Source organism: Idiotropiscis lumnitzeri, chromosome 13 (genome assembly GCF_059441095.1).
Source record: "Idiotropiscis lumnitzeri isolate Australia: NSW breed Sydney's pygmy pipehorse chromosome 13, RoL_Ilum_1.0, whole genome shotgun sequence".
NCBI classification, from domain to species: Eukaryota; Metazoa; Chordata; class Actinopteri; order Syngnathiformes; family Syngnathidae; genus Idiotropiscis; species Idiotropiscis lumnitzeri.
Window position 1 is genome coordinate 13247115 of NC_142403.1, and position 27188 is coordinate 13274302.

Genomic DNA, 27188 nt, shown 5'->3' on the forward strand with positions numbered 1-27188 from the left:
TTTTTTTTTTAATACTTAACGTGCATCTTATTTTTACAACAAAGTACTAAATTTCAATGCAACTGTTTGATTTTGGTCTTGAGCTGAAAAAAAAACTGCTTTTACGAGACAGAGGCACACCTGGCGGGAATAGTTATGGATGTTGTCATGGAAACAGATTTATCAGAACTGTTAAGAACGTGAACTTTGCTCATCACGAGTCATTGCCAACCCGTTCTGAGACAGACCGATTGATGCACAAGATTCAATGACACTCTAGTTTGACTTCCTTCCCCATTTTCATGCCGTTGCCGTTTGTACAGAACAGAGACAGAGAAACCAGGTGGAAAATGGCTTCCGTACCGGTTGTGTAAAAAGCGCTCCATCGATGCTGTCCCGTCTCGCTTATATAGGAGAGAGTGAGTCGTGATACTAAGAGTCAAGAAGGAAAATTGGCGAGTAGACCTCATCCCTTCATTCCGCGTCAATGCCGTCTATGCACAACTGCGACATGGGGGGAAAAAAATAGCGTTTGTATGCAGTGTAAATGAGCTATAAAAGCACCACCTGTGTGACTGATCAGATATTGTCAACTAAATTCCAATGTTTTGTAATTTTTAACACAGTTTCAAATTCTTTCTTGTCCTTTCCTCTCGCGTCTTAGTAAGAGTTAAAATAGTCATACGGCATCCAGTCAGTAAGCTTGTCAGTCGCACCTTGGCTTTAATATTAAGACACACGCGCGGGACACAGTGCCTAGCTTAAAAGCTTCTCTCATTGCTTTTCAAACAGAGGTGCTGTGTCTGACCATCTGAAATGTTTCCTAGCTAGTAAAAACATTAGCTAACTCCTACTTTTAAAAACATAAATATTGAGCGACAAGTAAATGCGACAAAAAATGAGGACGGCTAAGAATGATTGTGCGTTGGCATTGATTGGTTGACGTTAAGAAATGTTTACTGTGCATGCTGGTCCAACATTTCAGGCGACTAAAATCAAAAGCTTTATCTGACATTTTTCGGATACTCTACACACCTCTCACTGTCTCATTTCTGAGACAAGCTGCAGTTTTGTCAAAAATGTAATGGAATAATGTGTGTCTTGCATGTTTATAAAGGGCATACATATAATAATGTCTTAAATTTTAGAGGTGCCAGGATTCAATTTAGGGGGTCTTGACCACCCCAAAATGCTTGCGTTATGATTTCTAGATGTTGCCATAGGAGTTATATTGGAAACTCGCCTGCCTTAATAGGCAAATATGGCTCGCTCCAGTTAAATGTAATAAGAGTGAGATGCTATGTAATCAATCCAATACTTCTCTATTTGATTTGATCACATTACTTGAACAAATAGATTCTCCCATAAAATCTTAGACGGGATAACAGCTTTCACTCAATGTTATCGAATGCAGATGTAAAGAACACGCATGGATACAAGCTTGGATTCTCATTTTGGCTTTTTTTTTTATTTATTACCTAAAAAAAAGAAAATGTTCTATCACAAGTCACACTGAAATGTATTGCTTAAGAAAAAAATATATTCATATATATTTTAACTTTTTCCTTTTTTTTTTGGGAGAAACATGGTCTGTTTCCATTATATTTCCACCAACAGAAAAAAAAAAAATCCAGACACGAGCAAGAGCTGCTGCCTTGTCCCCCCCCACTTCAAAAATGCACAAAGAAATACGTAATTCACAGTTACCATTTTGGTTTCATAAATTAATACAGTCACACATGTGCTACACCGGTCTAGAGCTAGAACATTGTAAATTGTATTCTTGAATCGGGTTCAATTTCAATAGTTGGCTACAAATAACGACAGGCAACTCAAACTGTTGTGATCTGGAATTTCATTAACGTCATGTTTTTTTTTTGTATCCCTCTGTAATGCTCTATCATTTTTTTTTGTCATCTTTTTCAATTTCACACAGAAGTGAGGCACACAGAGTATAGTTCATACATATACAAAAAGAAAATAAATAGAATTTGACAGAGGAGTGGAGGGACAGGAGGATGAACTGTCCTTTTGGTAATGTTGGATCCGAGGAAAAAGGAAGTGCTTGTGGTCCTCACAGGACCTTTCTGGCTCTTTTGTGCCAACAGTTCAAATTTCGCCTCTTTTTTTTTTTCCTTTCTTTCTTTTTCTGGGACGTGAGGCCGAGATGATGAAATGAAAACGAACATTTCATCGACACTGCGAGGGCAACGTTTTAAGGCACAGAAGCCTTGACATAATAGAGACTCCACCAGCTCCAAAACACAAAACAACACATGCCCCGTGTCCTTGGGAGACCGACGCCTCTTTCGCACAGACCCTGCAAAATGACCCTGCATTTATCCGCCATTGCCTTTTAAGACTGAGCCCAGCAAAGGCAGGACAGATCCGGAGAGCGTGACCCCTGTAATGTCACACTGGAACGAACTCAGGAGGATTTTTTTTTCATGCAATATAAAATGGGCTACACAGGCACCGTGCAGGCTTTGATAGAACCTCCGTAGGTGGAACACTGATAGTTAATGAATGTTGTTCCGCAATTCCAAGTTGGAGAAGTTTAAACACAAGAGCGACAAGGAAATAGGGAACGGAAATGACGGCTTTTACGGGGAGATATGACCTATTATAAAAAGTGGAAAATTTCAAAGTCGACTTATTCCGTGCCAGCGCATTTTAAACATGAAAATATTACAGAATTTGCACACAATGTAAAAATGGCTACAGCCTACGTCTGAAGGCTATAGGCAGAAAATTGAGGGATAATTTTGTGTTGGAGACTTAGCAGTGACGTGGAAACGAAGCCAGCAAAAAGCCGCCCTTTTCAGGCAGATGCTACCTCCAACAGTGAACAATTCAATGTTGCCGCTGTTGATAGAGAATGAAGGGGAAAAAAAAATGGGAAAAATTCTGGCTTTTACGCACAGATAATCTCCAAAAGGTAGACAAATGCCAAATCCACTTTCTATTTCGGTTATGTTTATGCACAACAGTGACACCAACGCATGGAAAAATGAAGCAGATACTACCTCCAAAAACTCAAACCTTGCCAAATTGACTGTCCTCACAATCCATGTCGGTGACGTTTATACACAAAAAGCGACACGGAAAAGGTGGGTGTGTAAAACGGCACTGTCCCACGTCTGATATTACCTCCAAAGATGGAGAATTCCATCCTTCCTTGACAATTACTTTTCTACACAACAGCGACACTGAAAGAGGGCGGGAAAACACTTTTACCGGAACATTTGACCTCTTAGGTCGGCTTCGACTTCCAAGTGTGTGCGCCTTTTATACGGAATGGGGAGGAGGGGGATCGACTTTGGAGGGGGTTTGACATGCAGTGTAAAATGGGCTACACACGTGCTCTTCTGCTGCTGTTACAACTTCTGGGGCTTCTGACACTACATCAGAAAGCGGAAAATAGCTGGCTCCGACTTCGTACGTCATTTAAAAAGAACCGGAACACAGAAAGAAGGCGAACAAATGAGGGCTTTTACAGGAAGTGCAAAAGGGGTTACGAAAGTGATGCCTTGATGACAAATTGAAAACGATCAACAAATAAACATTCCCGTCCCCAATGTCCCCAATTTCTTTGTGAAAGGTAAGGCCACTTAACAAAAAGATGAGGTTGACCCCAGAAAAATGGTAATCTCTCACTGCAATCGCTTGGGAGTGCAATTGTGGCGGGGGCGCTCGCAAGTTCAGACAAAAAGTTGCGTGGAAAAAGTTCCGCTGGTTCCTTCAGCCTCCGCGAGTGCGTCCGTGTGTCATCCTCGGTCTCCTGGCGGGAAAGGTGGCTTCGAAGTTTTTAGGTTGAGAGGCGGGGGGGGATTGGCTCCGACTTCATTGTCACATAACAGGAATGTTCAGTGGGGCGGGCACACTCAACTTCATCTGTTCTGGTTTGTTGTTACTTTCATATGATCCCATCCCTCCCAAATACGCACGAGTAAAAATTACAAAAACCTTAACAAAAGCAGCACTGTTTGTTTTTTTTTTGTTTGTTTTTTTTTTTTTAATTTTCATCAGAAATTCATGCATGTGAACCTCCACCTCTGCTCTTCTTTTTCCATTTCATCCCCACGTCATCCGCATGCAAAGAAAACTCTTCCTGACACCTATTTTTTTTTCTATTTTTTCGTGTAGCAGCAAAACTGTGATATGTTCATGGATGTCCCGGTGGAGGCACTAGGTAACACACTGATCACACTTTTCCCCACACTTTGCCAATAAAAATAGAATTGCTAGGAGGACTTCAAATGGTTATGAAGGAAGGTGGGGAGGGGGTTTAATTAGCAAAAACTTGGTAGAAGAAGACAAACATTGGGGACGGGGGAGCAACGTACACCCTAATAAATCTTTGCCAATCGTTTATGTACATAGTCTAATTAGGTTGCGAGTTGCGTCATTAAACCGCATTTCCAATGTTTATTGGTAGTCAACCACAAAGCCACAAAGGGCTGCTGCTTTTGGAAAACAGCAAGATAGGAATAGAAATAAAAAATAGATTTTTTTTTTCTTATTAAATGTCTTCATTTGCTTTTGTCAAGATTTTAAAATCCCCCTTCTAAAGCACTTTCAGTTCATCCTTTTATCACTCCGATCACTGAGGTGGATGTCAATACTTCCAAATTATTTCTGCACACTGGTTAGAAATCGAGATCCTGTGCAAATCAAACGTTTTGAACTGTTCTATGAAAACCTGAATGCTTTGTGAACAATGCTACATCTTCTTTTCTGCTTTATAAAATAATATGTTTAAAAAAAACAAAACAAAAAAAAAAAACAACAATGACAAAACAAGACATTGAACCAGCCTGAAACAGGTCAGAAGCGGACTGCTCAAGTGAGTTTGGAGATCAGTAAAGAATGCCCGTCGCAATATTCCAAAGAGTTCGGCAGCTCTGCCATTTTTTGAGAACACTGAGGCATCTGGTGCTTGTGTCCTGTTGGGAAGTCCACTTGGAGCTCTTAGTCACTGTCCAGAGTGCGCCTCAGCACACACACGCACAAAAAGGTTTGAAAAAAAATACCACCACCACGGAATTCTGCTATGCTCAAATTCACGGTTTCATCTTGAGTCCGAATCCAAGCATCAGACAAAGTCCTGTTGCTGTGAAGGATGATGGGATTGAAGTCTGCAAAGGAGGGGCGGGGTGGGGTTTTCCTATCATCTCGCAGCCCTGCCAGCGGCCAACGCCCCCTGACCTTTGCTCTGCGCGTCCTTCCTCCTCTCAGGCCATGACGAACTCGGACTTCAAGTCCGCCTTGACGTCGGGCTTCCACACGGAGTCGTCAAAGTCCAGGTCCAGGGAGCCCTCGCTGGACATGCTGCTGTTGCTGTTGCTGCGGCCCGCCTTGCGGTTTGGCAGCCAGTGGTAGGGGCCGCGCTGGTCCCGCCGGGCCTTCCGGCGCAGGCGCTTCTGCTGCATCAGCAGCTGCAGACGCTCCACCTTGCAGCGGGTGGCGCGGTTCTCCGTCTGCCGGACTCGGTCGCCTGCGATGGGAGAGGAGAAGACAAAGTGAGCTGGGGGACCTCACACACCATGGGTGAAAGAAAAAAGACAAATATATCCGTAGCTAGATTTGGAGTTTGGTTCATCTTTCTACTCCTTGTTCTTTCTTGCGGGAAGAACAGGCTATTATTATTCCTCACTGGGTTGCAGAGTATATTGGTACCACAAAAGTACCACGATGCCTTGCCTTCAAAAACCATGCCAAGAGTGTCTGTCTACATTTCTGTATGGAAAGAGAGAAAGCCGGGCGAGTGCACCGCGGTAAATTGTAGAGTACTTTATCCGGCATCCTGAAGTAGCCACCGAAGAAAGGTCTAAATTTATTGTAGGTATATGAAATTTGCAACTAACATTAATAAATATTGTATAGTGCCTTTAAGCACAATATTGTCAAACCAAAAACAGTTTTGTGGAATGAAACACTGCTTAATGCCAACATATAATTGGAAACACCATAGATGGGCTAACAGGATTTAGTGTTAATATTCTGCACAGCCCAGTATTATTTAATATGTTTACATATTGTTTCAAAAGTTGAAGTGATAAAACCGCAGATGTCTGTCTATATACATATAAGGCTCGGAAGGACGGTGCATGTCACCACAATCTATTAGCCAGCTCCATTAGTATCTGTCTGGGAATTAAATAATGAAATAACGGGCTCCCATGTCGATAAAGCAAAGCGGGGCGGCCCATCGCCGAGCTGTGGCTCCGATCCGGCATCACATATTTGTCCGCATAAACACGCACACACGGGGCAAAACAGTGCATGCACACACACGGCAACAGCCGCAGTAGCTTTTAACGTGGATCGATGGCAAATTAAAAAGACCTATTGATTAAACCTTAGCTCTAGTGCAGCCATCCATCTCAGGCGAAGGACAACGCTATTGGCTTTCAATAGAAAATGCAAGCGAATGGAAATTGTACGCGGTGAGAGAGTGCGAGAGAGACGGGGAGATTGGGTTTTTCTTCTATTTTTTTTCCCTCATTCTTTATGGCTTCCTACTTTCCGCTCATTGACCCACAGAACCCCCCCCCCCCTCCTCATTTCTACGCTGCTCCCTCCTTTGCCTCCCCTGGGGATGCAGCTAGTTGGGGCAGTGTGAGGAAGGGCACTGGAGGGGAGGGTTAAAGAAATCCTCCCCAAGGGGCAGAGCGAGGATGGAGGGCGGAGGGGTGAAGGATCAGCCATCGGTGGCAGTTTTTCCCAATCGATAATACCCTCCTTTGCTCTACCCCCATCGGAATGACTTGTGGACCCCGCGTGGGCTTCATTTGCCTTCCCCGAGCCTTTTTCCTACTCTCTAAATATTAGCCACTGTAAATAGGAAATATGCTGGCATGGGCTGCTGAAGATCAGAAAGGATGTCAAAATGACATTTCTAAGGAACAGAGCAGGGGGGAGGGACTCCTAGAGTCAAGCCCTTGTTCCTTGGCCCCGGTTCCAATGGATTTCTTTGGGGCGTCTATTACAGGCCGTTTTTCACTATTTGCAGACCAGTACATAAATTTGTCCATATGTGAAATTAAAAATCCTATGTGCAAACCCCCAAAACCACACCCCAGTAGTGTTGATGAAAAATTGTCTCCTTGCCACCATTTAAGTTGCCCATCCCTGCCCTCAAACATTGGAGCTTTTGTTCCCTCTCCGGTCTTCCTTCTTCCCTTTATGTCCGACACATGACAAGCACTTTCAATTCTACAAAGAACTTTCCAAAATGCAGTCGCTAATACAACAAACAGAGAGCACAAAAGGCAGTTTGATGGTGCTGCAGGAGGTCTACGGCCTTTGGCTTGGCAAGTGTTTTGGGAATGTGCTTGGAGCACCACCAAAATGAGTGCGAGCGCGTGTTTGCGTGCAGGCATGTGTGTGTGTGTGTGAGACCATTCATCAGCGTCACTACCGGAGCCCTGGGCGGCTGGGCCGGACACAGCTGGCCACAGGGATCTCCAGTCTATGTTTATGACAGTAGGGCTATTATTAGGGCTGGCTAAAAGGGACAAACCATACACACACAAATGCATTCATGCTGGCTGGCTGGCCCGGAGCCTGAGTGTAAAGCTTTGACGTGAGCACAACAACCTTGGAGGATCTAGACTGAAGTAGGGAGTGAATGGGCGAGACAAACAAATCCATTTTGACGGAAGCCCAGCCCAGCAACAAGACCAAAGACTGAGATAGGGAGAAGGGCTGGAGTGGGAGGAGATGCAGGGCCGCTGACAGCCCTGTAGGGACGCACGCTCTTCAATGACTTTTTAGACTCGATTTGCATTCTCCCTTCTTCCCTCCCTGACAACAACAAAAGGGCACCTGATGTGCTTGACTGGCTTTTCGCTCGATAGCGCCGCGCTGTACTGCGTCACTGGTCGCTGAGCCGCCGCCGCACGTGTGAGCAGGATCTTAGCGACGGATAACGGGTGCGACGGAATCGGTTCAAGCCGGTCGGAGCTTAAAATGCAGAGAGGCAACGATCTCGGATTCTTGCTCACCCGCCCCTACTCGTCTGGCTTGCCCAGGACGCTAACGTGACCTGACAAATCTAAAGGGGAGAAATGGGGGCGGGGGGGTTTGAAGAGATCCGGAAAGGGTGCGGGGGTGGCGCAGGAGCTTTCAGAGCTCTATTCTGTGGGCTTGTGTTGAACTAAGGCAGCTGCAGTGGGAGAAGGACTAAAAGGCAGCCCTATAATCCCAAAGTCCCCTCCCTTTCTCGACTCCACAATGGCTCAGCCTGGTGCCCTGTATGCAGCCCCTGTCCCTGGCCCCTACACAATGGCTTTGGCCGGGCAGGAGGGCTGGAGGGAGGTCCACCCTCCCCAGTAATGGAATTTATCTAACAATCAGCCTGCCGGGCCGTGAGTCCCGACCAGAAAAAAAAAAAATCCCCAAACTCAGCAAGTCCTTTCACCGGAGCCACGAAAGCAAGCTTTTAACCAGGCGTTTGAGGCCGAGCATGTCAAGCTTTTTTATTCACGCTTGTCTTATCCCTCCTGCACGTGAACTTGCAGTGGAAAAGGGTAAAGGCTCTCTGGAGAGAACCCAGCTATGTGACATTTTCAAGAGGCTGCCTCAAGTAGAAGTGCGTACACGTACTGAGGCGGACGCAACAGACTGGTTAGCCGTGCGGCTGAATGGAGGCAGGCCTCTGTGAAGTCGAGTTAAGCCGTCGTGTTAAGTCCAGTAAGTCATCCGTCAGGTGTCTGTAGATAAGGCTGTCCGAGCATGCTAATTCAATGGCTTCCACGGGACGCCGGGCAGGCAGAACAGGATGCACGCAGCCACAAAGAGACCAGGGTTTATTATAACAGTGAGCCACACCGGATTTGCTTCAGCTTGTTCCCCATTCATATCAGTTCCCAGAAGTTTCGATGGTGAACAGGAAGTTGGGGCAAGGGCTGTAAAGTCAAAACAAGCTTTCCTTTCACCCATTCTATTTTTTTTTCTCCCCTTACACTGGAAGCCATGGTCAATCCGCAGCTAGTTGGCTGGCTGATGGACAGGATTTAACACCACTATGAAGAATGATGGCTCAGTGTTGCGGTTTTAACAACCCCCCAGTGCTCAAGTTCAGAATAAATCTATTTCCAGGCCAAATGAACACAGAGAATGTACAGTATTGATGCACAACACAGGCATGGAAAACGAAGCAGGGGAGGCTGAATAGGAGGAAGATGGACAGATGGATTTTACAGGCGAGGCTGCTTTTGGATGACAAATGGAGGGGGGGGCGCAATAGTGTGGGCTGTTGAGTGCAGATGTAGAGACAGGAGAAGGGGAGGGGTGGGAGTAACAGCAAAGCAGGCAAAGGGAAAGGTCTTAGTTAAGAAAATAAGTTCGTGTTATTGCAACTGTTCACTGGACACTTGTGAGGGCATTCGGGTTGATACGGGACCGACTGTACATTCTCGGTCAGTCAGCTGCTAAAACTGAACCTCTATTCTGCTCACACAAAAGCAAACAAACAACAGTCACTGCATCTCAGGACCGAACCCAGCGGACAACTTCACCAAACTCCATTTCCCCCGACGGGAGATAAGGCGGCCGCACAAGACAAAGCTGTTTTCTCTCAGTGTAACCTTACAACACTGGCTCAATGTTATCTGTGTTGGACATCTGTCTGACACTCCAAATGTGGTGTCTCCTGCCGGAAAGGTGCTTTAAGAGAGTGTCATCTGAACTCCAGCACCTGCCCTTGGGCATGGGTATGTCCGATGTTCAGTCCATACTAGTCCTGACCCGTACGCACCCCTGTCGTCTTAAAGCAGCCGAAGCCTAATCTACTCTAAACATAGCTTTGCCCGGGGGTGGAAGGGGTAAACTTATCTCCTTGCTGCGGGAAAACAAAGCCATCTCGCTGTGTGACGAGTGATGCCCGACTGTAAAAGTCGAGAGAAGCTTGTATCGCATGCTATTCCGGAGACTATGTTCACACCAAATCCATTGGAGTGTTCCGCTTGGCTTAATTCGCTGGGATATCACAGGGGAGGTGTTCACAACGCAGTCGCTCATTCGCACTCACGGGGAGGGGAGCGGCTTCGCTTTGTGACGACGACAGTGTTTTCAGGAGCAAACAAAAGGAAAAAAGTTTCGACATTGCATTCAATCGGCCGACATTGTGCTAAAGCTAATGGAAGCAATATTGCAGTCTTGGTAACGTTTCAAAAAAATAAAAATTAATTAATTAATTAAGGTGTGTCCACAGACAGCAACAATCATTATCTTCTTTCCTCTCTTTTCAAAAACCCGCCAAGTGTACATGACACTGAGTATGTGACGTGGTAAGAACCGGAGCTGACTGGCTGCTGCGACACGATGCATGAAGAAAGGTGAATTTTTTAATTTTTTTTTCTTTAACGGCACCGAAAGGGCTAATGGGGGAATTTCCGGTGCTTTGCTCTGCGTCCCATCGCTCCAAAAGCATCATCCGTGTCACCCCGCACGCCACCGCGCGAAAGCACCCCTCTGTCTTTCACAAAAGGCTGTGCCAACGTTGGTTGGATAATTCTACTTTTCCTTTGGCACGTTATCAAGGCCAAAAAAATAGCGTCTGATCAAGAAAATGATGAACTGGAAATGAACAGATTCTTTCAAGTGAACAACAGGAACACATCTGTGTCATGAGTGCTTCAAAGGCCTGCATGGTGAATGAATGCGCCTGCTTGTGTGTCTGTGATTTCGTGTCATGCTTTCATGTGCAGTCACTCACCAGGGGGCTTGCACATGCGGATCTGGCTCTGGCACTGCACCAGCGGATGAAGGGTCGGCGGAGGGCTGCTGGGGTTGCCGGCGGGCACCGAGGTAGCTTTGGCTGAGAGTCCCGTTGCGCCGACCACAGGGGGCGAGGGAGGCGGCGACGGGGACGGCGAGCCGGGTGTGCCGCACTGGGTTTGGTAGCGGAGCTGGGTGAGGGACGGCGGCATGCCCTGGTAGTGGCGTGTGGCGCTCAAGAGGTCGTTGAGAATCTGAAGGATGGTACCTATATCTCGTCGAGGGCGCCCATTGCTGTCCTGGCAGTTCGGGTGCAAAGTGCCTGAGAAGAGAGAAGCGGCGTATTGCAGCACGTTTCTAAATATAGCGCCACTCGCACGCTCGAGAGGAGAGTGTGCATGTTTATTGCTCAGAGGATCAATAAAGCTCACCTGAAAAGGTCCCTGAAAAGACTCCGGGAGCGTGGTTGACAAAGCTCTCAATGATGGCGCCAGGTTTACGGGAGCGTGCTGATGAACTTGTGCCACTACTGGGGCTGTTGGTGCTGCAGCTGGCCTGGAACAACAAAATGCGAGTCGATCACAACGTGTGGGAAAGCAGATTGAAAAAAAAAAAAAGATTTTGACATTTACGTCATGATCTTGCAACTACTACTAGAAATGTACATAAAAAAAATACGAACTGGAAAATGAATACAATCGTAACCGCACAGCGTCTAACCGAATTGAATTGTTCCCCTTTCAAATCGAACGGTCCCTATTCGCACCCCATGTATCAAAAACTGGATTAAATCTTTTGTGGGGAGATGCACAACGGGCACACTATGGACCAAAATGACAAGGTATAAAGTTAGAGCAAAGGCCAGAGCAAACTTGGCAACTTCTGCAATTAATTGGACATTCGAGAGTGAAAGTCAAACCTCTGCGATATCCTGCGGGAGTGGGAGTTAAGTCACTCCAAATTAAACTTGTATTTTTAGTGCAGGGATTCTTACATCAGTTCTGTAAAGCTTTTGGGGCGTTTTGGTCAAGTCACTTTTATGAAACGCTAAACTGCAGATGGCAGCGGCTATGTCAGTGATGATTTTCAGGCTTACCTCAGGGCACAAAACGGGGGCTACGGGGCTGGCCTGGCCCATGTTGTGGCTGGCCTGGCCTGAGGAAGGCTGGTGGTAGTGGTGGTGGTCTCGCAGGTGATGGGGAGGAGACCGGAACAGACTCCCGGGGGCATGCGACGTGCGAGGGGAGCGGGCAGGAGGGGGAGGGGTGGCCGGGCTGCAGTGAGGAACGGACGATGGGGACTGATGGTACATGGGGGGCAGGGATTGGTGGTGTGTAGAGGGAAGAGGGAAGGTTGAGGTGCTCGTGGATGAGGATGTGGATGTGGAGGGCCCGGGCTGAGGCACCTGGGGATGATGTGCATGATGAGGGAGATGAGAGTGCGGTTGAGGGATACAAGGCTGTCCTGTGGGCTGGCCCACTGCGGCGTCCGAGTTGCCCCGGGTGATAAGGTGCCTGTGCTGGAGCTGCGGACCGCCCGATTGCTGAGCCGCCAGTTGGAGCTGGACGAACATCATGTGATCACCCACGCGCAGAGCCAGCGTGAGGGGGGAGCGGCCAGACAGGAAGTCGCTGACCTGGAGATAGAAAAAAAAAAAAGATTTGATTTTCAATACATAGCCAAGCCACCACAACAGCATTCATAACATGAGTCGAGCCGGTCGTCCAGCCACGCTACAGAAACTCAAGCGATCCAGTGTACAATTTCTCCTCATTGTGCCACTACACTGAACGACTAACGAGACTCAAAGTGAGTCTGCCAAATTGTAATGGGTTCCTCCTTGTCCCTTGGCCTTTCCCGAATTTAATATCGCCATAACGCCCATTACCAACAAACTGACTGTAATGAATGCGGCGTTATTAGCAGAGGCAAGAGAGAACTGTGGCAGTCAAAAACCGAGAAGCTCCCCTGCGCGTCGACTTCCTCTTCTGTCAATGAACAGTGGACAGCCGTTGAAGAACAAACAACAGAGCTTTGAGCTCCCACTCTCATGGAGACACAGACGCACCACATTAGGCCAATCCTGCAATCAATCAGCATTTTGTAACACTGGGCTATTTACATCTGCTGGATGGGGCCGACTGTTGGAAAACACACAAACAGAGCCCACTCTGACTCGCCTCCCACCGGCCTCGGGCCCGTTCTTAGTCAGCAGTGTCATTCAGAGCGGGGACAAAAGCCACCCTTCTCTCTGGCTTAGGGCCTGAAAAATCGGTCCAGCGTCCAGGAAATACACCCAGCCCGCCACGCACACACAGAATGGACAATTGTCCGTGGCGGATCTGGAAGGGATGCCCATTTTTGGAGCGCTCACAACAACAACAGAGGCCAAATGGCCGTGTGTGTGTGGAGAAGGGGATTCACTGACCCGCGAGTGGCCCAAATGGACACACAAGAATTCCACACAGACACAGCCGACTTGGAGAGAGGATTCGCGTGAAGCAACAAGAGCTTTGTTGTCCTCGACTTTGCGTGCATGGGACTTTGCTGCATCGTTTTGCCACTTGTTGCTGAAACCATGCGTGCATGCGACTGTATTTTGTTGTGAGAGTCACTCAAAAGCTTTCATCAGGTCCGCAAGCCTGAACAGTCGCAGATGCAATGTGACGCGTCGGTCCAATAAGGCGCAATACCCGCTACAGCCCACGACAGAGGGAGGGCAACAAGGAAGGGAGTGTGTTAAGTGGAAAACAGGAAGACAACAAGCCGAGGAGAGTATGAAGCACGCAAAATCAGAAACAAGTCAAGTCTTTCTCTCCTATCAAGTCTCTGTTCGGCACTAACTGGATGAGCGCGAATTGCGGGCTATAAAGTCAACCAGTCCATTTTAAGAAAGGTGACATAAGGGTGTGAAGTCCAACACCTTTGACTGATGTCATCCAGTTAACTGATTGCGGGAATGCTGGGTTTGTAAGAAAGCACCCACAAAGGTGACATCTTTCTTTGTTTAATTGAGCATGAAAATCAAAATCAGATTAAATCTGGCTCTTCCTGTTACGGCTCTGATGCGACAATTCTGATGTGTGTGAGAGAGGCTTAAAGAAAAAAAAAAAAACAGCGATGTCACTCTGTCAAGACTTTTGGGCGTGCTCTTGAGATGTTGGCCGGTGGTTAACCCTGTGAATCAGCAGGCTCTGCCCTCAATCACTCCTCTCGCTTCCGAGCTGCTTATTTATTTATTTCTCTAGCAACGGTCGCCTCCCTTCTTTTGCCAGGGTGACCTTTGCACATTGGTATTGAAATGGGTGTGCGACAACAACGAAAAATAAAAAATAAACGGCCGCATTTCAACATTCAGTAAAAGGAAGGTGATTATAATCAGCATACAAGGGAGGCTTTGGGATAAATACAAACTCAGTGCTTTGGCAGTGTCAACGCGGCCTATCAGGGTCTTGTTGATACAGTCCACACCCACCAAGATTACACCGTCGTGGTAAAACGACAAACCCAGCAGGCCTGAGGCTGGGTGTGAAAGCAGGGTTGGGCGACGCATGAGAAGGTGCAATCCTAGAGGGGTGTGTGTGTGTGTGTGTGTGTGTGTTGGGGACTGACAGGCAGCTGTCAAGAGAATGAGTCTTACTGGGCCAAAACACACAACCCTGGGGGTGAGGGAGGGATATTTGGGTATTCAAGGTGATGTTTGGTTAGAGGAAGGCTGGAAGATGGGGTGGGAAGTGTCTGACTTCAGGTCATCAGTGTGAGCTCCACCCAGGTGTGGCCTTGCTTATTTGTTTACGGGAATTACACGTAGATTTATATAACAAAGCCCTCAACTGTAATGTCAGATGAGAGAACAGATTAGCTTCGCATACAGCTTTATCATTTGTTGTGCATCTCTTGGTTCAGTGAGGATTAAAAAAATAATAAGAGATGCTCTTGTTCCACCTATTTAAGTATGTATATCAACAGAGCAAGCTCCCAACATTAAATCAAGAGCTAATCAAAGTAAATTGCCTCTGAGTAATTTTGACCTCCTATGGTGATCTTTTTTTTTTTATTTTTGTCACTGTTGACTCATACAGTCAATTTGGTCCCTCACATAAGTGCTTCCTTGCTAAAAATGTTTTCAAAACGCAGTCTGACTCACAAAAGGGTCTCCAGTCGCGTATGCGTGCGCCGCTGCAACCTTGTCCTCAGAAAAAAATAAAAAAATAATCAAAAGGCCAAAATCAGCAAATGCACAAGTAACAGGACATTTCGATGACTAGAATTTGGACAAATGCTAAACAAAGCAGAGTCAAAGTAAATCTTCAGGTGTACAATTCAGACAGACGTGCACGAGAAGCAGCTTGAGGATTTGGCAGTGGTGGGGGTTGCTGTTGAGTGGAACACCTGAAATGGGGCCCCGTTTCCTGAGGGAGGGGGATGATACAGCACAGTCTGCTTGCCAGCGGCCACATTGGCGAGAATGATCGTGTAGCAACAAGCCTCTTCCAGACGGACAGAGACTGTGAGAGGGAAACAAGGGGAGGGTGTCTGTTAAGTGTGTATGTGCAGTAAGAGGATGAGGCGTGGGGGGGGGGGGCGGCGGGGTTCGAGTGCTGTCGAGCTGGCTAGTGAATGATTCCCAGAGGTCTCAGCTATAGCAGCTCAGCTCCAGTCCAAACATGCCTGTCTGCTCTCAGGAGCCCGGCCAAGAGAGAACCAATGTGGCTGGCTACCATTGACGTCAGGACAAACACCAGATAGAGCTTTCTGGAACATCACAGGCAAACAAAAGCGAGGCTTCCAGCCATGTCTGAAACCCGCCTCCTCCTCTTCCTATACTCCTCTCTGCAACCTTTATTTCCTCCCCACCGGTGCTCCTCGCAGCACACTTGAATTCCAAAGCTTTACAAAAGCAACTTCTGTAGTGGTTTGTTATGAGAGACTCAAGAAGAGCAGAGCGGAGCGGAGGGGCCTCACTTGAAGCCAGCCTCGCATTGTTCCCTTTCACATGCAGTGCCTGCGTGGTATGCAAACGTGTGGATTTGCCCGAGACGACGCACACGCGTGATGAAGCCCAAACTGGGTGGTGTTAATGAAGAAGAAGCCACAGTGTCGTCGGATTCAGGTGCTGGTATTTTCTTGAGTGGGAGGCAGGGGTTGCCATGCAGGGATGGGGAGGGGGGCATGATAAGGGGCAGTGAAAGAAGGAGGAGGGCTTGGGAGAAGATGGTGAGAGAAGCGGGGGGATGGCGGATGCGGGCGGTGGGGGCAGGGTGTCAGGGAGTATTGGTGGTGGTGGGTGATGAAATATTCAGTGAGGATGTGCCTCTGGCTCCTTCCCTCTTTTTTTTTTTTTCTTTCGACATCTCTGGCTGACAGTTTTATTTATTGGGGTCCCTGTGGTTCAAGGAACTCATTTGCAGTCGTTCTTCCTTTGCACACTAAGCGAAGTACGGCGGTGGAGATAAGCAAGGAGGATAGGGGGGGGGGGGTGGAGGGAGCTGGCAGCGCCGAGCTGACATTCATGAACAACTGAGCAGCTTTGTGCTGGAGAAAAGAGGATAGAGGCTTGGAGGGCGGGACAGGAGAGGAGAGGAAAGGAGAGAAGAGGAGGGGAGGGGAGGGGCGCTGGCTGTCTCCTGCAGCCATATTCTGGTTCCGATGAAGCCGCTCACCTGTCAATGTCATTTTTATTAACCCGGCTATCGACTGAGATGGTTTGATCGCACCAGGACGCTATTGACAGTCTTTGTGCAGACACGTACCAGCCAAAGATGCAATAATGTGCTTGCAAATGAAGAGAAGGAAAAAAAAAAATAAAATCAATGACTTGCATCATGCCCTAAATCCTGAAAGCAGCCAGGGGGCTCTTCAAAGACCCCATTAGGAAGACTGGCAAGAGTAATACCGCCTGATATGAAACAGAGACGGGGAGGAAATAGCATGCATAACGGTGAAATTAAGTTCCCACTAAAGCCACTCCTTGTGGTCACGGCACAAGCCGAGCAGAAACGAGAGCAGCCTCGATAGGAGAAGACTGGAGCTCATTGGTTGGCACGGTATGGCAGATGGAGGCTACGTTTACATGACAACAAGCCAGGAAGAACGCTGCACTGGAAAGCTTCACGGACAGATGACGACATTTGGCATAAAACATAAGAACATAACATCGACATGGGCTTAGAAAATGCGAGTAAAAAAAAAAAGACGACCAACCATGCTGGCCAAGTGGTGTGCCATCACGGTCTTTGGAATATATTTCCTTTGACATGCATGTGATTTGTGATGTCAAATTTTCGGCGAGACAGATTGTGTTATAAGAACAAATTCTACTACAGCCTTGCCCAAAGGCCAATAGTGTTTGGACTGACATTCTCACGCATTCCCAGACTGAAAACTTAACGCAGATTTCCTAGTCCAATTTTCGATTTGTTGTCATGCTATGCTCATTGAATTATCTGTGAACCCAATAAAAAAAAAAATCCTCTTTGTTTTATTGTAAATAACTATTTTATACAACAATCCAATTGACCTCATTTGACTCGGTCGTGGCCATCACGAGTCCGATTTTACCGTCTCCGTCCGTCTGCCCACTCGGCAACCCAACCGGTCACGACGTCTGCTACTTGAATCACAAAAGCTCCGTGTCGCCAGGGGGAGTACAAAAACAATGGCGGTCACGACTCGTTTAGATGGAGAAATTGTTATTGCCGTCGTGCGCCGGAGCGAATGAAAGAGGCGGACATTAAAAATGGATGCCGGCCGACGCGTGGTGAACGAAATCTCCTGCAAACACACCTTGACTACCCGCGCCGCCCATCCTCCCCCCCACCTCCTTTCTCCTGCTGTGCATTAATACATCACAAAAGGGGGATTAAACAGGTGCAAAAAGGCTGTGTGATCATCTTATTAAGGCCAGTAGCAAGGCCGCCATTTATATGAGCGGCGGCTCGAAGGGGCCTCGCCATTATTGGAGCATTGTCTTTTATCTCAATTTGAATTCACATGTTTGGTAATTGGCCTTTTTCTGTTACCCTTTCTAAAAGACAAAAGACCCCCTTTAAGATGCACGCATTGAAAAAAATAAATAAATAAAATAAAAAGCTTTTATTTGAAATAGTGGCAGGGAGGACAAGCTATTGGCCAATACATTGAGTCGTTCTTTAGCTTTGGAGCACAACTATATCCTAAAATCCAATAATAATGATTTGTCAATACAGCTGATTAACTGTCATCCAGATAAGGTGCATGACTGGGAAAAAAAAACACAAACATTGAGCCCTTGCAATGTGATGTACGGTATGTAACAGTCATTCCATTGAGGCAGATTTCTGTTTTGGAGCGTAACTCAAAGACTTTCCAAATCGGAGGCAAATCAAATGAAACGATATGAACGTGACCCCAAAGGTGCCTCTTCAGACTTTCACATCACACTCGTTTGCATCACTCTGCTCACAGACGCAATGAGCGTGATCCGACGCTCCCTGTGGAGGAGGAAGTGTGCAAGGATGAGGGGAAGTGTGTGTGTGAGGACAGCAAGTGTGTATGTCGAGGGGGGTTGGGGGAAGTGGGTCAGCTATGCAACCGCCCTCTGTGGAGATGCCGGCAATGGCAAAACGCGGCCTCCTCCCAAAGCAATCTGTTAGCATTGAAGGGGAAATTTGTCAATCCGCAGCCCAAGCAGAGGCCAAGAAATTGATTGGGGAAGATGGTGAGGTCTGCCGATGGATGCGAGCAAATGAAAGCTGTCCGTGAGTGGGGGTGTCCGTGTGTGTGTGTGTATGTTGTCTTAAGAGCCCACCTTAAAACCTCGATCGCAGTGACGCCTTGGAAGGGCTTGTCAGTTGGTCAGGTTTGGTGCTTTAAGACATGAACAAAGAGGTGGCTGCATGCGGGGGAAGGGCAACGGGGGCGGGGGGGATGGGAAGGGTGATGGCTGCTTGCCTGCTTGCTTGGATTTTCGTCCAACATCAATGTGCATCAATGAGCAAATAGACCCTTGTGTGCTGACAAGGGGCATATAATCCTTCGCTTTCTGTCAAATGCCAAGATCAATAGCTGGAAAGAGGACGTGGCAGCCAACAAATGCCCAAAATAAAATTTCAAATATGCCGCTTTGAGCGCTTCGCTTTCGTTTTCTTCAGCGACATCTCGTCAGTCTCTGAAGAGGAGCAGAAATCCTCTTAAATATGGCTTTTCACGTTGCTGTTCTTTCGGGATGTGCATATGCAAGATGTACAAGACAAAACCATTTCAGGTTGATGAGAGTAGCCCTGCCTCGTTCTGCGCTTTGACGGGGCTGTCAGTAGGAAGTGGCTTAACTGCCGCTCGGATGTCATGCCGCGGGTCTGGAGTCAGGTGGCAGAGCAGGAATTAAAGGAGGCCGGGATTGTCCTTGTCATCGCGGTCAAACTGAAACGGGGAGTGTTTCATTGGGAGAGCCCCGACTCATTTGAGTAACGGCTGGGCTTCCTTTCTATTATCATTACTCTGCAAACTTCACGTGAGGGATCTTGAGATTATATACACACACGGGTATGAAAAGTATTTTCGCAAATACACAGGAGGCCTTTTACAACTCTATCAAATGAAATTACTTCATCTTTACGGGGATCTCATTAACAATATGCTAGAAGACTGCTCACTTGATCTGAGAGACCGTTTAGGTGCATCGGGAAGTGCTTCCATTTTGGTTTGCAATAATTCAAATAGCCTCAGATGCTTAACTGTATGTGTGTTCACAAAAGATGAAGATTGTGTTCCTGAGCGTTTCGCTAATATGTAGAAAGATATATAATAGAATCGCTTTGCGTTCGTAGGACTACATTTCCCATAATTCTTAGGCACGGAAGGAGGAAGTAGTTCTAGTTGCGAATGAGAACGCAAACGTTAATGTGAAAGTGAACAAGAGATTTGACTTAAAGATGACGTGTGACACAAAAGCCAACATCCTGCCTTCGAGGTCTGGGACAGGTCATAGGTTAGCGTCTCAGGCTACCACAGCTAACTCCCCCGCCCCAATTCTGCCTAACACATGCACACATTTCCCCGAGGCTATTTTTGGATGTATGGTCGTATCAGTTATGGTGTCAGACACTTTTAAGAGCTAAGTGCATTGATTGATTTTTGATAGCCCCGGCATTAAAGGGGAAGGGGAAGAGAGAGTGGGGGGGTCAAATGAGAGAAAGCTTTGGTGTTTGTATTTTCCAATCGAATCTCGCCGGGATCTAGATCGTCCCGTTCCGCCTCATGAATTATAAAGAGAAATCCATTTCTTTGGATAAAAACACGCTAAGCAGCCGAATGTAACCTTTTACCTCGCTATCAGGCTGACCGCAATGATCCAGACTGCGCTCTTGTGATTAGTTTTGCAATCAGGATGAGCACAGCAATAACGCGGGATTAAGAAAATCCAGAGAAAGGCACAAGACAAGGGTGACAAAACATCCAAAGTGGATGCATCACCTGTCAGTAAAGATGCAAAGACCGAGCGCTCGAAAGGCAGCCCACTACTGACTGTTCGAAAGTGCAAGCCGCCGTGCGCTGACACACACCTACACACATCAAGTCATTGGCTTCTTTTGCTGCAACGAGTTCACACGCTCACTACGGTCAACAAAGTTCACATCAGGGAACAAAGTCCGGCCAAAATGTGCTCTGAAGTCACCGGGCAGCTTTTCATAATCATCTCAGAGCTATTTGCAATTCCTTGACTTAAAGTGCTAAGCGCCAAATATTAAAGGTGCAAAATCCCTTTTTCTTCTAATTACAAAAACGGTCAGCCTAACCTGACAGTAGTACATTAGTCGAGCGATCCGTGGGAACCTCTAATTTGACTTCAGAGAAACCACCACACTCAAGCAAAGAAGTGAGACTGTATTCAATGCTAGCGGTTTTGAAACGCCACCTTTAAAAGAGCGTGTGACACTGGTTTTTTTTTCTCCCCCTCGAGATTTGGGAATTTGGAATCTGATGCATTATTTAGCCCGAGACAATTGTACTGCGCTGAGTAAATCCAAAAGTTTGAGGCGCCAAAAGCTAATGCCGTTATTTTTGGAGTTTCACTAATGAATGGCTGAATAAAAAACAGCATCTCCTCTGGTTTTTAAATCAACACACTCTGTGCACATCTCGCAGTTGCACAACGCTGCAAAAGGAAGTCGCCGAGGGCGCTTCATATGTCACACAGTCGTCTATGTGCGTGTTTAGCCTCGCCGCCTTGGTGGCTTAGCTGCTGCTAGCGATCGCCGCGGTTGAGTCATACCCTGACGCGGCCCACAACGCATAAGAATTTTTCAGCGGAATCCGGAGGAGCGGTTTTTGCATCAAGTGCAATGTGTCGCGGCCCACAAGTTGCTTTTAGAAAAGCTGGCATTCATCTGACAATCCGGCATTTGCGCTTCGAAGCGAGTGTGGCCCCAGCACACTTCCTGGAAACTTGTGAGTGTTACATGAAAGTATCATTGCAGAGCTAGAAGGGCAGACGCTTCCACATATAAACCGCAGATGTTACTAGGATACAGGAGGGTGTTGCTCCCTGTTATATCTCAACGCACGACGCTCGCCGGGCTCGCTTAAGAGGCGGAGATTAAGTCGTACGAAAGAGGCTTGTGCTTTAGAGGCTCATCCGCTCTGGGCTGCATTGCTGGAGTGACAAAGCTGCCCCTTTCCACAAACACGGACACAATACAGTAGCTCAAAACGTGCTTTCACACTCGCCCCCTTTCTGGTATACAGTAATTGCCGTGCTTCCTCTAGTGCAGTTGAGTTGTCTTGACAAGGTAGTGAGCCCAACCTAACAAAAGGAGCGAATCAGGTTTGTGGTGACGTAACTACAGGTAGCGTGTCAACAGATGGCATGTCTAAGACTGCGCGTGACTCACACTGTCCTCTTACAGTGCACACAGTTGCTTCTTTTTTGGGTGTGCTGTAGCCTGCTGATCGGGGCTCTATAGCAAGGTTGCCCAAACTGTGGTTGGGGGGCTTCTAAAGGGCCCACATGTACATTTTTATTTGGAAGCGTAAAAGTTGGATTGATGTTAATTGTGGTAAGTTTGTGGTTGACGAGTAGGTTATGACATATGACAGTTAGAAATGACACACAATGAACTAGCTTGCACACTAACTGCAGAACTTGCTGCTTTTCATTTGGTTGTTTGACATTTATGACCTAGAAGCATTTTATCCATACAAATATTGACTGCACTAAGAATAGAATGTGATGTTAGTATGCTCCAACTTGCGTACAAATTCGTGTTACGTCATCACTGTAAAGTAGGGAGCCCCTCCCATGACACAATTTGGTAAATTTAAGATTGCTTCACAAATCTATACTACTGGTCAGTCCAAACATGAGGGTGTTATTTATTTTATTTATTTTTTCACACATGCCTAATCTGAAGTCACTTTGATGATGCAAAATTAATAACTGAACAAACATGGCATTTTTGCTGTCTCCTGAGCTTGGGGATAGAAGGATTCCACCCGACGCCAGCAATAAATTTATTTGAACATAATACATGGAATATGTCATTGGTCATGTCAACAGTCTGGGAAACTCAAGATGACTTAAAAACCGTATCTTATGCCTCGCTATGAAAAGGAAACGACGCAGGATCATGTTTACAAAGCCATCAACAAATAACCACGCAGACGACTTACCTGAGTTTCGGTTAAGCTCTCCAACGCTTGCATTACTGACTGCTCGGGTCTTGACGCTTGAGACTGTGAGGGGAAAAAACAAGGTAAATATTTGATTTGAAAAAGAAAGAAATGAATACAAATGGATGACATATGTTGAAGCGGCGACCGGCTAGGCAAGCTGGCCTCACCATTAATCCTGCTTCGACGGTCGGTACGAGTGTTAACTTGCTCCCATCGGAGACGCCAAGATCCTGGAGTTTGCCCGAACTTAGTCTGCTGCGGGGTTCAGAGAGGAACAAGATAATTAGACTGTGCTGACAATATCTCTCTTCACACACGCACGCACAAACACACACACAGCCGTAGCCGCGGGGGCGCGCTGACTTCAAAACTAGTTTGGAAAAAGAGCCGAGGGTGAAGGGGAAGTATTGATCTGGCTGTCATATTTCAATTTCAAGTATATCGAGGCTCTCGCAATTGCTCGCAGTGGATATTTGGCGGCATTTGAGGTTGTATGTTAAACCGAGGAGCGCGATTGATGAATCGGATGTCCGTTTCCTTCCCCAAACAAACTAAAATATATCATGTATGTAAAATATTGCGAAACACAACAAAAGCTTGCATGATGATCAATGAAATGCAGCACCGTATTAAAGGGAGTTTCCCTTTTCACGTGACGTGACGTGACGCAATGCACGTGACTTACACGACGGCGCTTACGATGTGCAGCTGAGTGAAAAGCCAGCGCGGCCCAAATCTCACCCTCTGAACAAAGACCCCCCCAACACCAACTTGCTAGCTGTTCTACAGTTACAAGGGCAGGAGGGGATTTTAAAAAAATGGGGGGGAGTGAGGGGGGTTAGGGAGGTTTTAAAGGATGATGCGATTACAATGAGCAAGAGTGGGTATAGGCTGAAAAACAATACGTACTGTTTGCATCTTCTAAAGCACCTCCCCTCCCTTACTTACATTTTTGCATAAGACCACCTTGCGCTTTTGTTAAACCCTGCTTAACCTGGCCTTCAATCAATCATTCATTCATTCCTCCACTCGCTAATACAACAGCGTTATAGTTTCGCTTCACTTGGAACGAGAAAAGCCACTATCATTCCCGTCTAGGCGGCGCCCACCCTAACGTGATACTGCGACGGACACACGCAAGAGCATGACTCACCCTTGACATGCAACATGGGGTTACGGAGAGAAAGAAAATCTCTGATGGAACTATATAAAATGGGACTTGTGTAAGGTTACTCACATATATGAGTCGCATACGCACGAGCATTATCAATTTATTCTGGCCTCCCTGTTTAGAAGGTGGGAGGGATTAATCAATGCACCGTCCCATCAATATCATCCCCGCGACCGACGCGTCCCCTGTGTGTAATTGCGACACCATTGCCAAAACATTGGGTACACCTGCACAATGCTCAGGTTTGATATGATCGATCCATTCCGGACTGTGGCTGGATGACTGCACCGCATTGTACCGAGTGCTCCTAATATGTCAAAAGGACACAATGCAGCCCGGCAACCAGGACAATAAACACATTGTTACCCGAATACTTCTCGAAAAAAGACATTATGACGTTACTTTTGCTTTTCTGTATTACTTGCAACGTATTCTTGAAAACGTTCTTCTCTGAAATATCACTAAAAATTGACTAACACTGCCAAACAAGTGTCATTTTTAGGTATTTTGGGGCCCAAACAATCCATGTCCCGATTTGGTAATGGCCATATTCCTTCATGAATCGGTACCGTTTGTAAGTCCACATGCGCAAGTGTTACTTTTTAAAAAAAATAATTGATCAATCTTAAGTGTTGAAAATGGCTGCCTCTCTTTGACAATGCAATGTAAATGGTAGAACAAAAATACAGTTTTTGGATTCTCCTGAAATGTTATCATTTCGGAGGCACGGGGATTCCGCCCAACGCCAGCTCGGGTTGTGGAGCCTTATTTTTTCCAGTTTCAGATCGCAGATGGCCAGAGCAAAAATCTAACGCAATGATCCAATGCATGTTGAACATAATTATCTATTCTGTGCATTCCGGCTTTTAATATAACTTCTTTCAATATTTAATTTAATTTGAGAATCGCATGGCAGGCCCACGACCTTGAGGTTTCCCACCCTTGCAGTCAATAGTTCCTGAGACGAAACTCGATGGAGTTTTCCTGCTAAATGACGAACTAAACCATCCACACAATAAAGTAACATTTGACTCACGTTTCTTTGTGCAGCAACGCGAGCCTCTCTTTGGGTACTTTCAGCCGCTGCGAGAGCCTCCTCTTCAGCCCGTCCACGGTCTCCTCCTGGGGCAGCGAGAGCTCGAAGCGGGTGCCGGTAGTGGAGTGGATGTGCAGGTTCATGGAGGGCTCGGCGGGGGCGGCCTCGCAGGACGAAGAAGCCCCGCGGCTGGTGCAGCTCCGGGCGCTGGGATGCTGGTCCATCCGATAACCTGTGGGTCGCGGGGACGTGCAAGATGATCAGGCAGGGAGGGGTGGACTGGAGTCGACGAGGGAGACTAAGAAGAACAGAAGGAGGTCGTGGTGGAAGCCGATCCGTGGCTTTCGTGTCCCCGCAGCTAAATGGATGTGTGGAATGAATACCACACAAAAAGGGCCAGGCTGGTCCACGACAAACAAACGCACGTATATTCCTCTCGGTTTTAAAAGGACGCGTTTCAGCTTCGACACCCGTACCCACGCAGGCTCCCGTGGAACATGAGCGACAATGAACGTCGTCGCGCACACAAAAAAAGTATCGCAAAGCTCCAACGTCGGCTTTGAGGCCAACCCCGCCCCCCTGCAAGGCGGACCAATTGTGAGAAAGCACACCCGGGAAGAGCCAATAGGGGGGCGAGGTGTACACCCACGTGGAGGGAGAGCGAGTTAAAAGCCATTCATAATAAATGACAGCATAGAAGAAGCGAATGTGGAGCACAAAGCTCGAATTTCAGCCCATTTATGCCAATATAGTGATGTTTTGTTTTGTTTTTTTAAGAAAAAAATATTTCGCAGCATCTCATTCTACCAATCATGTAGACTATCGAGACCAGATACTGTTCTTAAATTTTTGACGCAAGTACCTTGCAATACTATTTTTCCATCCATTTTATACACTTCGGGGCAATGCAACTGACGAATAAAATGGAATCTGCTATTAAGTGATTGCTGAAATAGGTGCAACACTGTTTGCACAATCCTTTCACTCTTGACGTTTCAACTCGCATACTGCATGTGAGTGAGATGATTCATTTGAGGTGGGAAACACTAAGATATAGTAAAATGACAAGAATGAGAATAATTAACTAGAATATCCATATATATGTATATAAATGTAATTTATTTGAATACGTTGAAGAGAAAACCACTCCATATCTGCTGTATTTTTTTCATCATTTTCTCTTACGTTGTGAAAAGCCCCCGTCTAAGTTAAAAGATCTCGATCGCCCCCCGGTGGCCCCCAATGAGACTTTCAGCACAATAATAGGTGACTCGAGAGTTTTCTTTCAAAATTACATAAAATGGTACAAACGGTTGATTGCCCAAACTATGAATAGAGAAACAGTTAGATTTATTATTTTTACATTTTGACTTTAAAAAGATTGTATATTGTGCTTTGCTGCACCGGCGGCGGTTGGTTGGTGTTCGCGAGCACAGCACGAAAATTATGTGGCAGTTATCGTTTTAATTAACACGAACCGGCTACTAATTATGTATTTTGTTTTACAGTAACAGCTCGACATTCACCACTCGGTCGATACGAACCGTGTGGTGAAGTTAATAACGTCCAACACAATTTACATGGCACTCCCTTGGCAACATGCTTTATTATTGATCTTTCGTTAGCGGTCAATACAACAAGCCACCGGCCTCTGGAATGTTTTGGACGGAACAGAACAGCAATATGATGGGCTGTATATTAAAAAAAATGTGTACGGTTCTTACCGATGACCGTGGCGAGAACCGCGAAGCTTCGCGTGGAAGTAAAAGGTCCAATTTGTTCCCCCAGCTTTGGCATGTAAGGTACGACCCGACCGGAACAGCAACGAATTCCACAAAAGAAGGTGAACTAAATTAAATATCCGCAAGGTAGTCGAAAAAGGATTCGGCCGATTGCTTCCAAGCTACCCGGCCAACGGTTCCTCTCACTGGGTGTCAAGAGCGTCGGTGAGTCGGCGTGGCGCCTCTTAAGGAGACTCTTCTCGGATGTGATGTCAGCAATATGATTTTTTTTTAAGGTGGACTCGCCCTCCAACTGTCACCGTCGCAAAGTTCTATTTCCGTAAGAATGTTCCAACAACATGACGAAAGGTTAAACAAAAACATTTAAAATGAAACATTAGTGTCTGACCCGCACAAACGTAGAAAATGAAATTTGAGCATCTGAGTTTTTTTTTCTGTTCGACCTTAAAAAGCAAAATAAATAAATAAAATCAGCGTGCCAGTTTTGTTCGTAGATTGTGACGTCAGCAGGGCAGGTAATAACCACGCCCCCTGGATACAAGGTACACTTGTAAACAAACTCGTCATATCCAGGAACCAAGCTTGTATGTTGTACTTAGAAGTGATACTTGAGTAGAAGTTCGAGTATCTTGACAGAAAACAACTTTAGTATCAATCAGCTTGTGGAATATCGCTTGATTATTAAAGTAACTGACATTCATCATTTTTTGCGGTAACATGTAACAAAGATGGTGGAAGGAAGTACAGTACGTGCACATTTTACTTGGAAAATGTAATTGAGTAAACATGAAAGTTGGCAGAAATATAACAAACAAAGTAAATTAGATTTGTATTTGTACTCTGTTATATTGCACGATTGCCAGGAACATTCAACTGAAGACAC

General features: G+C 46.4%; 1 protein-coding gene across 1 annotated transcript; it reads right to left on the reverse strand.

Moving 5' to 3' along the window:
- Positions 1 to 1420: 1420 nt before the first annotated feature.
- On the reverse strand, positions 1421 to 26552 carry midn (midnolin). The gene is made up of 8 exons (XM_088313294.1): positions 26288 to 26552; positions 24564 to 24795; positions 22524 to 22611; positions 22354 to 22416; positions 11801 to 12340; positions 11136 to 11259; positions 10703 to 11026; positions 1421 to 5476 (listed from the first exon to the last, which is right to left on the reverse strand). Exons 1-8 carry the CDS (start codon positions 26358 to 26360, stop codon positions 5214 to 5216), a joined length of 1707 nt encoding a protein of 568 aa, XP_088169420.1. The 5' UTR covers positions 26361 to 26552; the 3' UTR covers positions 1421 to 5213.
- Between the last annotated feature and the right edge of the window lie 636 nt (positions 26553 to 27188).